Below are 11878 nucleotides of genomic sequence, written 5' to 3' on the forward strand. Positions count from 1 at the left end.
TCTCAGACTGAAAAATTTCAGTCACAATTCTATTTGTTTTCACAAAGTTCTTCTTTGTTCGCTTATCAGGGTTCAGATATGAGAAAATCTATTACCTATCCCTACTACTTCCAAATCTACCTCCAAAGATTTTGCTCACAGTCTGCCCTTGGCCTGAAAGATAAGAAGATATTACTAGGTTCCAAGGAGACTAGGAAGCTTTATTTTCTATTTTCAGTCTTCCAAAATTCCTGGATAAGGGGGCTCACATTATATAAAGTGTGACTTTTTCTTTCCTTTTTTTTTTAACTTTTGGCTAGAGTCAGATAATCTCCATACATTAACCCTGGTTATCTTGCACTGTCTAGAAGCCAGTTCTCTTATTATAAATAATAGCTATCATTTAGCAAGTGCATTAACTTATTTAATCCTCACAAAATCCCTTGAGGCCAGTTTTACAGAGGGAAAAGCAAAGGATCAGGGAAGTGAGGTAACTTGTTTAAGTAAACAGCATAGCCAGGATTCAAATTCCGTTCTGCCTGATCTTAAGCCAAAATAAAATTGCAATCTGTTTGAAAACTTTTCCTCATGTGGCTCTAAAGATGGGGATCAGCTGGATCACCCAGGCCCTGGGTGAAAGCTGTGAGGGACTGCTCTGAGGCGAGCTGAACTCCTGCACCCTGGTACGCTCCCAGGGGGCAGAGTTGGCACTTTGGGCCTCCTTTCCAGAAGCCTTTGCAGCATCGTAGCTTGAGGAACATTTCCCTGGAGTGGTTAGGACAAGATGCCCGAGTCCTGGCAAGCGCAGTGCCTCCGGAGAGGGCGGCCTGACACCTTACCTGTCTGTGGGGGAGGGAGCCCCAGGTTGGCCCAGGAGGTGCTGCAGATGGGGAAGCGGGCTGAGGAAAGGCGTCTCTGGTGTGGTGCTGAGGTGGAGCTGCTGTGGAGCCCCACCTCCATCTAGTCCTGGCGTGCGCTTTGTGCAGCCAGCCCCCCTCGGAGTTCCTGAGTCTCTCTGCCTCCCTCACTTATTCTTTGCCTCCCTCCTCCGCACGGCCTAGTATTACAGCAAAACTCATCAATGGAGGTGTGGCAGGGCTTGTTGGGGTGACCTGTGTGTTCCCCATCGACTTGGCCAAGACTCGGCTACAGAATCAACATGGAAAAGATATCTACAAAGGAATGTAGGTATTGGTGAGGGGAATGGGGTGGGCAGGGAGAGGGGGGCTCCCAGGGAAGGAATATGGCGCCTCATTCCTTCCTATCTCTTTATTTAGAGAGTGAGTGCGTTATGGGGGTGGAGTGGGGTCAGGGGAGGTGGTCCACTGGGGTGTGCCCAGCAGGATTAGGACACCAGGGTGGGGGAAGGGGGGCTGATGGAGCAGCTTCTTGCTCCCCACTGACTTCGTTTTCTGGCCTCTGCTTCTAGGATAGACTGCCTGATGAAAACTGCCAGGGCGGAGGGCTTCTTGGGCATGTACCGAGGTGGGCTTATCATGCACCCCTGGGGGAGGCCTGGCTGGGGCCAGGTGAGAACACAGGGTACAGTACAGGGCACCAGACTTTTGTGGGTTTATAGAACATTGGGAACTGGTGTTTCTTCTGCACAGGGAGCTCCTGGGGCAAGCAGGGCCTGGGCTACCAGGTGATCCTAAGCCACATTTGCTTTTCACAAGCCCCCATCTTCCTTCGTGGAGACAGAGGCAGTTGTGAGGCTTTAGGGAAGCCCAGGAGCCCTAGTTTCCATCCTGGCACCACTACTGCCTCACCGGGTGATGCTGGCCCCCACATTTCTCTTCCCCCCACTTCTCATTCAGGGCTGATTGGGTAGAGGCTGCCTGGGAAGAGAATGGAGAGGGTTTTGAGCTCCTGAAAGGGAGCTACTGGATGGCTTTCCCTGACACAAGCCAGTGCTGTCCCTGGCTGTGTCCCCACACAGCCATGATGACGGATTGGAAAATGGATACCAAGCTGGCATTCAGGAGCTGATGTGCTAGAACCCCTGAGAAATAAAGTAAAAATCTCTGTGACTCAAAGAGCTGCCAGTGGGACTGGGCTAGTAAAGCACAGAGTAATGGAAACCGATCCCTGTCCCCCAGAACCTTCTTATCGGGGCTTGATTTGGGGAACTCTTCACTTATCATCAGAGATGGGCAGCACTAGCAAGGACCAAAATAACGTCCTTATAACTGCACCAGTGAGCCCATAAAGGAAACACATACGTGAAAGAGGGAAATGTGGAGGGAGGAGAGTCAAAGTAGGGAGATGAAAAAAAAATTCATGTTTCTATAAAATAGGCTGAGGAGCCCTCCTCAAAAATCCTTCCCTCCAAGACTCCAGTTACTCCCAGAACCCCCCCCTGGCTAGGTCTGAAAGGAGGTTGCCTATGTGAATGGCAGACTCAGAGAATTGTTCCTTTTTAAAAAATTTTTTTATTTAAATGTTTAAGTAAACTCTACACCCAACATGGGGCTTGAACTTGAATAACCCTAAGATCAAGAGTCACATGCTCTACTGACTGAGCCAGCCAGGTGCCCCAAGAATTATTACTTTTCAGATGGTCTTAACTCATCCTGGTTCTTTACTTGCAGGGGCTGCAGTGAACCTGACCTTGGTCACTCCAGAGAAGGCCATCAAGCTGGCAGCCAATGACTTCTTCCGGCAGCTGCTAATGGAGGATGGGTATGGCCAGGTGGGGGGCTGTGGGATGGAAGTCCTTCGCCGTATGTCTGTAGTTTGGGGAGAAGGTGACAGGGAGAGGAAGGTGCTGGCTTACCTGTCTGCATGTATCTAAACGTGCACACAAATGGCTGAAGGTTGGTTAGTGTATTGTTGGGCAAGTACAAAGTCAAGGGGAAAATGAGCTGGTGTAATTCGAAAGTTCTAGATGATAGATGATAGATAGAGAGAGAGACCATTATAAAATCTATATACACAAATATTTATCAACTAGCTGATGAACATTTTTTTGGTTTTATTGAGCCGTAACTGCAGTACCACACTGTAAAGTTTATACAGTGTATAATGTTTGTACTGTATAATGACCTCATGTACATATCCTGTGAAATGTGAGTTTAGTTAACATCCATTACTTCACTTAGTTACCAAAAAAATTTTTTTTCCTTGCAGCGAGAACGTTTAGGATCTGTTCTCTTAGCACCTTTCAAGTGTACCACAGAGCAGTGTTGACCATAGTCATCATGCTGTCATTGCTTGTTAATCTTATACCTGGAAGTTTGTGCCTACAGACCACCTTCACCTAATTCCTGTCCCCCACCCCCCACCCCCAGCCTCTGATAACACAAACCTGGTCTCTTTTTCTATGAGTTTGGATTTTTTTTAGATTCCTCATGTAAACAAGACCGTTGAGTATTTATTTTTCTCTATCTCCTAATCTCACTTAGCATAATGCCCTCAAAGTCCATCCATCTCTCATTTGGCAGGATTTCCTTCTGTTTTACGGCCGAACAACATTGTAGTGTGTGTGTGTGTGTGTGTGTGTGTGTGTGTGTGTGTGTGTGTATACTTATCTGTCCATGAACGCATGGGTTGTTTCCATATCTTGGCTGTTGTGAACAATGATGCAGTGAACATGGAGGTGCAGATACTTGTTGACATAGTGATTTGTCTCCCTTGGATAGATACCCAGAAATGGAATTACTGGGTCATGTGGTAGTTCTCTTTTTAATTTTTAATTTTTGAGGAACCTCCATACCATTTCCCATAGTGGCTGTACCAATTTACATTCCCACCAGTAGTGCACAGGGTTCCCTTTTTACTACATCCATGCCAGCATTTACATTCTATCTCTTTGATGATAACCATTCTAACAAGTGTGCACTGATATCATATTGTGGTTTTGATGTGCATTTCCCTGATGGCTGGTAATGTGGAGCACCTTTTCATGTACCTGTCATTTGATTATCTTCATTGGAGGCGCATCTGGATGGCTCGGTTGGTTAAGCATCCCACTTTGGCTCAGGTCATGATTTCACAGTTCATGAGTTTGAGCCCCATGTCGGGCTCTCTGCTGACAGCTCAGAGCCTGGAGCCTGCTTCAGATTCTATCTCCTCCTCTCTCTGTTTCTCTCTCTCTCTCTCTCTCTCTCTCTTTCTCTCTCTTTAGAAAATATCTTTTCAGGTCCTTTGCCTGTTTTTAATTGGATTATTTGTTGCTTTTTGCTGTTGAGTTGTATGATTTCTTTATATATTTGGATATTAACCCCTTGTCAGATATATGATTTATATGATATACAAATATTGAGTCCCATTCCATAGGTTGCCTTTTCATGTTGTTGATGGTTTCCTTTGCCGTGTGGAAGCTTTGAAGTTTGAAGTAGCCACGCTTGTTTTTGCTCAAGTGGCTGTGCTTTAGTGACCCATGTCAAGGAGCTTTTCCTCTGCATTTTCTTCTAGGAGTTTGATGATTTCAGGTCTTACATTTAAGTTTTTAATCCATTTTGAGTTCATTTTCATAAGTGGTATAAGATAGGGGTCTAGTTTTATTCTTTTACATGTGAATATCCAACTTTTCCCAGCACAATTTATTGAGGAGACTGTCATTTCTCCACTGAGAATTCTTGGCTCCCCTCGGGGGTTTATTTCTGGGCTTTATATTCTGTTCCATTGATCTATGTGTCTGTTTTTATGCTGATGAATTTTTAAAAATCAACCCCCACACACTTTCTAGTATTCTCTGTGCCTCCCATTGCCCTAGTGATATTGCTGAAGGGATCAGGGACCGTCAAATCCCCACAATAGGTAGTTTCACTGTAGTAGCTTCAACTTCTATGCAGGTGCTACCTCCCTGACAGCCGCTTTTAATGTAGTTTCATGTTTTAAGGAGGCTGAGTTTGAGGGCCAGGTGATTATTTACCCAGCTGATCTGAACATAGCTAAATAGCATGCGTGGATAGTCCCAACTACCAAGGGAGGGTAGATGGGGCGGGGGTGGGGTGGCAGACCTTGCCTGTCCCTGAAACAGCCTCGCTCATGGTCCCACAGGATGCAGCGGAACCTGAAGATGGAGATGCTAGCCGGATGTGGAGCTGGGATGTGCCAGGTGGTGGTCACCTGTCCCATGGAAATGCTCAAGATTCAGCTGCAGGATGCTGGCCGCTTGGGTGAGGCCTCTCCCGACTCCACATGAGATTATTGAAGGGCTGTGATCAGAATAGATCTCCCCACATTCTGCACTCATTTGCTAGACTGTGTTATTGAATCAGGTTTCTAGGTCAGTAGAAGTCTTTATTTTTTTAGTTTTTTTTTTAATGTTTATTTACTTATTTTGAGAAAGAGAGAGCATGAGTGGGTGAGGGAGGGTCAGAGAGAGAGCAAGTTCCGAACTGTCAGCACAGAGCCTGACTTAGGACTCAAACTCACAAACTGTGAGATCATGACCTGAGCCAGTATCAAAGAGTCGGACACTTAACTGAGCCACGCTGGAGTCCTCTTTTTTTTTTTTAAGACTTTTTATTTATTCATTTTTTTAAGTTTATTTATTTATTTTGAAGGGGGAAGAGGCAGAGAGAGAGGGAGAGAGAGAATCCCAAGCAGGCTCCACACCATTAGTCAGAGCTCAACACAGGGCTCGAACTCCCAAATGAACCATGAGATTATGACTTCAGCCAATATCAAGAGTCAGACACTTAACAGACTGAGCCACCCAGGCACCCCAAGAGTTTTTATATTTTTAAGTCACCTCTATACCCAATTCAGGGCTTGAACTTACAATCCTGAGATCAAGAGTCACATGCTCTACCAACCAAGCCAGCCAGGCACCCCTAGAAGTCTTTTGTTTTATGGTTACTATTCTAGATTTTAACACTTCCAGGTTTAGAACAAGTAACAGAAAAGAGAAACTTGACTCAGAGGGAAAGAAAATTCCCTAATATCTCTATCATATCACCATGACATTTAGGCTTGATTTCCTAAAGATTTTAAGAAGTGTCAACAGCCTGATCACAAATATTCCAGTCAATAGACATTCTATTATGCTCCAGAGCTGGCTGTTAGTGGGAAGGCCTAATAAGGGATGAGAGAACCATTCCTATTGTTTTTGTTTTCTCTGTCTAAAGCAGACAGTGGGGAAATAATGCCCATTGATGAACTATTTTTTTGTAGTTGTTTATTGATTGATTGATTTAAAAAATTTATTTAATGTTTTATTTATTTCTGAGAGAGAGAGACAGCGTTAGCAGGGGAGGGTCAGAGAGGAGGAGATACAGAATCTGAAACAGGCTCCAGGCTCTGAGCTGGCTGTCAGCAAGCACAGAGCCCGATGTGGGGCTTGAACCCACAAACCATGTGATCATGATCTGAGCTGAAGTCGGACGCTTAACCGACTGAGCCACCCAGGCGCCCTATTTATTTATTTTTGAGAGAGAGAGAGAGAGAGAGAGAGAGAGAGAAAGGAGCAGAGAGAGGGACTCCTATCTGAGCTGAAGTCGGACGCTTCACCGACTGAGCCACCCAGGCGCCCTATTTATTTATTTTTGAGAGAGAGAGAGAGAGAGAGAGAGAGAGAGAGAGAAAGGAGCAGAGAGAGGGAATCCTAAGTAGGCTCCGTGCTGTCAGCACAGAGCCCAATGTGGGGTCCGAACCCACACACCATGAGATCATGATCTGACCTGAAACCAAGAGTCAGACACCTGATGGAGCCACCACGCACCCCTGATTAACTACCTTCTTAAAGCTAATTGTTTGAGGTCTGCACCTAGATCGCTACCATTAGAAACTATGTGCAGTAACTAGCTTCTTACTATGAAACATTGCCCTGCTGGGTATCAAACAAAATTGAGATATGAAATAACTGCCTTTTAGTAAGACTTATAATCTAGACCAAGCTTCTCAAGCAGCGAGAATTAAGAAAACAGTCACACAATTTCAGTGCATTAAACCCTGTGGTCACTAATGGAACTCACCCACATTTGAAATGCTTATACTTGAAATGCTCAGGAAAAAAAAATGCCGTTCTATTTATTCGATGTTTAACTCATCAAATTATGGGTTCTGAATGATTCAACTAAAATGAAGAATCAAATTCTATAAAATGATGAAGGGTATAGAGGCCACGCTCACCTAATCTTGGAATACTGGAGGGAGGAGGCACCTCTGGAAGTCTGAAGGAGGAAGTTTCTGGACAAAAAGAATTTGCTGCCTTTACACATTAGGCAGAAGGTACATGGGACTCCAAAGTCCCAAAGTGCAAATAGGATGAAGCTATGTAAATAGCTCAGAGGTGGTTTAGAAATGGCACCCAGATCAGAAGCAGTTTTAGCAGGACAAGGACCCGGCTGGCGGCGGGGAGACAGGCGGCTCTAGCTTCCTGTGAAGGGAGTCAGGCAGGCCGTGGCTGTGCTACCTTGTGTGGTAGGGACAACAAATTGGATCCTAACCATCTTAGAAAGATTTCCTTGATGCCAAAAACTAACGTTCTAAAATTAGAACAGGGCCGCCTGGGTGGCTCAGTCAGTTGAACATTGGACTCTTGGTTTTGGCTCAGGTCATCATCTCGTTTGTGGGATCGAGCCCTGCATCAGGTTCTGTGCTGACAGTGTGGAGCCTGCTTGGGAGGCTCTCTGTCTCTCTCCCTCCCTGCTCCTCCCCTCTCGCATGCACTCTCTCTCTCTCTCTCCAAAATAAATTTATTTATTTAAAATTTTTTTTAAACGTTTTGTTATTTATTTTTGAGAGAGAGAGAGTGTGAGCAGGGTGAGCAGGGGAGGGTCAGAGAGGAGGGAGATACAGAATCCGAAGACAGGCTCCAGGCTCTGAGCTGACAGAACAGAGCCCATCACGGGGCTTGAATCCACGAACCATGAGATCATGACCTGAGCCAAAGTCAGACGCTTAACCGACTGAGCCACCCAGGTGCCCCTAAATAAATATATTTTTTAATTAGGACAATCCAGGGGGCCTGGCTGGCAAAGTCGGAGCATGCAACTCTTGATCTCGGGGTTGTGATTTCGAGCCCCACGTTAGGTGCAGAGATAATTAAAAAAATAAAAAAATCTTTGGAGCACCTGGGTGGCTCAGGCAGTTGAACGGCAGTCTCTTGATTTTGGCGCAGGTCTTGATCCCAGGGTGGTGGGATCGAGCCCCGAGTTGGGGGCTCAGTGTGGAGCCTGCTTGAGATTCTCTCTTGCTCTCTCTCTCTCTCTCTAATTAAAAAAAAAAATCTGAAATAAAATTAGGACAATCCTCAGAATTCTAGTAGGGATGTCAGGCCTGCCTCTGAGGCGTCCCAGGAACAGGAAGTGGGGGCACACTCCCGTCAGTGTTCCGCAGCGCCTGCTGGAGCCTGGCGCGTGACGGCATCTGTCCTGTCCCTTCCAGCGGTCCATCGTCAGGGCTCAGCCTCGGCGCCCCCCTCCAGGTCCTACACTACCCGCTCGGCTCCCATCCACAAGCGCCCGTCTGCCACACGTATTGCCTGGGAACTACTTCACACCCAGGGCCTGGCTGGTCTCTATAAGGGTCTGGGTGCCACTCTCCTCAGGTGAGCCCTTCCTGAACTTGGGACACAGAAGGGCCCCAGGGAACAGAGAGGGGCCAGCAGAGGGACTGCCTCTCCAATCTGTCTCTGCATTCTTCCTAGAACAGTCAAACCCCAGAAAGCAAACTATCTCTATGCTTCCTGTTTGGTCAAGAATTGGGCAAAATTGCACAGGGTGGGTACCTGGGAGACGAGTTTGAGGCCCCTGCTCCAGTAACCAGGCCCCCATGAGTACTGGGTGTTCTGTGGTCCAAAGGCACCTAAGAATGTCCTGTGTACAGAGGACTTTGGTTCATTTATAAGTGCACAGACCCCTCATTTTACTTTGCTACTTGGCCAAAATCCTTAAAGTTGGTCTGAAGTGCCCTGGGCCAGGGCGAGAGTTTTCTTGCATTACCTAGGCAAGAGATGAATGAACTTCACCTTCCTGCCCACCCCATCCCCTCAACACTTAGCTTACATAGCCCTTCACCAGCCACTTGCTCGACTCATTACGTCTAACCTGTCCACCCTTTCTCATTGAATGAGCCGCCAGCCTCTGCACCAGCTGCTGGCTCCGCACTAATCGCTGCAGGTGCTGGTAGGGCAGAGTAATGAGCTGGGGGCGGGGAGGCAAACCCACCTTCTCCCTTACACTTTTGCCCACATTATCACGGGTGCCAGAGGAACGGGAAATGTGGGCTTGTCTCTGACCCTCTGCGGGGCTATAAAGCTCACGGGAAGGCATGCGCATGACCTTGGGTGGGAGCCCCCGAGCAGCGGGTACCTCAGGGTTTCTTCTTCCTCCCCTGCAGAGACATTCCCTTCTCCATCATCTACTTCCCACTGTTTGCCAACCTTAACAACCTCGGGTTCAACGAGCGGACCGGGAAGGCCTCCTTTGTTCATTCCTTTATGTCAGGCTGTGTTGCAGGTTCCGTAGCCGCTGTCACAGTGACACCTCTGGACGGTAAGTGCATTGGCGATGAGGGGCCTTAGGGGTTGCTTTACAAAGGAGACAGCTGTATAGTTGTCTGTAGGATAAATAGGAATCTGCCGCTTTCAGGACAGAAATGAAACCGTTCCAACCTGAAATCCCTCTTGGGTCACAACCTGTGGCCACTGGCAGAAGCTCACCAAGAGTCTTACCAGATAAAGCAGGGACAGGGAGACCTTCGCTTTATTTCTTATCACTGACAAGTCCCTTCCCTTCCTAGGTGCTGATTTCATTCGTTCTTTGTTCCTCGGGTGGGGGTGAGGGGTTAAAATCTAAAAGGCTAAAGGGCGGAATTAAGCAGTATGGGAAGAACACGCTTCTCCTATCCTCAGGGCTACACCCGGCTCCTCCAACACCCGGGTGGACTTTTCTGTGGTAGGAGTCACCTCCCACTTTCCTATAGAAACTATGTCGTTTCTGATTCCTCCAGGAAGATCTGGTCCAAATCACGCAATGGCAGAGCTGGCCCCAGGACAGTCTTCTCTACGCTGGCTCTGCTAGGAAACCACTTCAGGTGGCAGATAGGACGCCACAAGCGAGACGTGCGTTACTAATTCTAACTTTTGCTTGATTTAGTTTTGAAAACTCGAATCCAAACCCTCAAAAAAGGCCTGGGTGAGGACAGCTACAGCGGGATCACCGACTGCGCCAGGTGAGAGCCCTGTGGCCGCTCACAGGCTGCGGCCGGGCCGGTTCCCCTGCTTCCATGTCTGCCCGCACCGCACACTCGGTCACCGCACTGCGCTCACCTCCTAACAGAAACAGGATGTAGCGGGAGCTTTTTCCTCCTTTGCATCCCTGCAGCATCTTTCTCCCAGGGTCTAGGCAGATTAAGCCGCTTTCCCAGGGCCTGGCCCGGGGGGCTTGGTAACCAGGCTGCACACACACCACGCGCAGGGCGGGGCGCCCACATGCCCGGGAAGTGATCTCGCTATGGAAAATGACATCTACCCTCCGTGGAGAGATGTGCACACATTGGAGGGGAGCGGATCACTTCACACCGTCTGCAGTGCACCCAGCAGCTCACAGGGCTCTTCTCTCTCCGCAGGAAAATCTGGACTCAGGAGGGACCATCTGCCCTCATGAAAGGAGCAGGCTGCCGGGCCCTGGTCATAGCCCCTCTCTTTGGGATCGCCCAAGGGGTCTACTTCATTGGTATTGGAGAGCGGATCTTGAAGTGTTTCGAGTAGAGACAGCTGCACAGCTCAAGTCCCTTTACTTGCTGCCAGCTCTCTAGCACATTCTACTTAGAGAGGGATGAGCAAGACGCCCCCCATGTCATCCTGTCCTCTAACCTGTAGTGCTACCTCACTCTCTCCCTTTGTGACGTCCGCATCCATTTTTTGGTGGGGTTATAGTCACCAGGGAGCTTCAGAAGCCCCTAACCACCTACCTTTCAACAGCAAACATAGTATGTGCGTGGGGTGTATTAACTGCGGGACCCTAACACACAGTAAGATAGAGGGGTGGTTTCTCCATTTTACATTTCTACTTCACACTCAAACTCCGCACACTTGAGTCAGTTTGAAGACTTAGTGTTAATTCTGAATTAAATAGCTTATGGTTAGTTCTAGCACTGGTTTGGGGGAAAAGGAAGATCAGAAGTTCAAGGGGACCATGAAAGCCCTCAAAGTCAGCACCTAGTTTGAAACCAAGCAGATCTTTTCAAGTTGTGGCTAGCAGAGGCATCAGGCTGACTCTGAGTGGCCTGGGCATCAGGGCGGCTGTCCTGGCCGGCAAATCCTCCCTGTGCCGCACAGGCTCTCACAGAACAATGTCCATGGAACATGGTTTTAAATAAAATTGATTAAACTCTCGTCGTGTGATTAGTGAGAGCAGCAGACCCGCTGCAATGGTTTGCCCTCCACCTTTGCCCGTCCATTCCAGAACCAAACTGCATGAAAATGAGCTCTGAGGCAGGTCTCTATCATGTACTCTTCAAATCACCACTCAGGAGGTCAGAGGGCAGCCATGGGGATACTTTATCTTTCCGTTACGCTGGGTTTGAAGTCCTGACCCCATCATTGCCTAACCGCGTCACGTTGAGGAACGGAGTCCGCTGTGACAGCTCCCACACACCTCAGTGCCTTCCCATGAGGGCTGCCACAGAGAACCGCTCTCAGCGTGCGGGCTCAAGTCTTAAGTAAAAAATGTCTGCTCCAAGAGTTGGTATGTACATTAGTCCCCACCTAATCTCACGTATGTTAATGAAAAAACGGCCAGCCTCAGTAGCCTCATTCTCTCCAGAGAGGCCCACATTGGAGTCCGGCTGCAGAGACAGACCCGAGTTAGATCCCAACTCTGCCTCGCTGTAAGATGTTGTTGGGTAGTTCTTAGTCGTCATCTGAGAAGAAACAAAGAACGACGAGAGGAAGAAAAGGACCTTTGTGAAAGGACTTAGGCCTAACACACAGTAACCCTTCTCC

The 11878-nt window shown here is 47.9% G+C and overlaps 1 protein-coding gene across 2 annotated transcripts in view; it reads left to right on the top strand.

Annotated features, from left to right (window-relative positions):
* The window catches only part of SLC25A18 (solute carrier family 25 member 18), a 28616-nt gene extending 17347 nt beyond the window's left edge, over positions 1-11269 (top strand). For both annotated transcript variants that reach the window (XM_077759259.1, XM_077759261.1), the window contains 8 exons: positions 1041-1163; positions 1409-1464; positions 2571-2661; positions 4984-5102; positions 8317-8479; positions 9271-9425; positions 10029-10104; positions 10501-11269. In XM_077759259.1, coding sequence (XP_077615385.1) covers positions 1041-1163; positions 1409-1464; positions 2571-2661; positions 4984-5102; positions 8317-8479; positions 9271-9425; positions 10029-10104; positions 10501-10642 — 925 coding nt within the window. In that variant the 3' untranslated portion in view covers positions 10643-11269. The remainder of the gene's footprint in view (positions 1-1040; positions 1164-1408; positions 1465-2570; positions 2662-4983; positions 5103-8316; positions 8480-9270; positions 9426-10028; positions 10105-10500) is intronic.
* Positions 11270-11878: the final 609 nt, after the last annotated feature.

This window comes from Crocuta crocuta, unplaced genomic scaffold, assembly GCF_008692635.1.
Source record: "Crocuta crocuta isolate KB4526 unplaced genomic scaffold, BGI_CrCroc_1.0 scaffold72, whole genome shotgun sequence".
Classification (NCBI taxonomy): domain Eukaryota; kingdom Metazoa; phylum Chordata; class Mammalia; order Carnivora; family Hyaenidae; genus Crocuta; species Crocuta crocuta.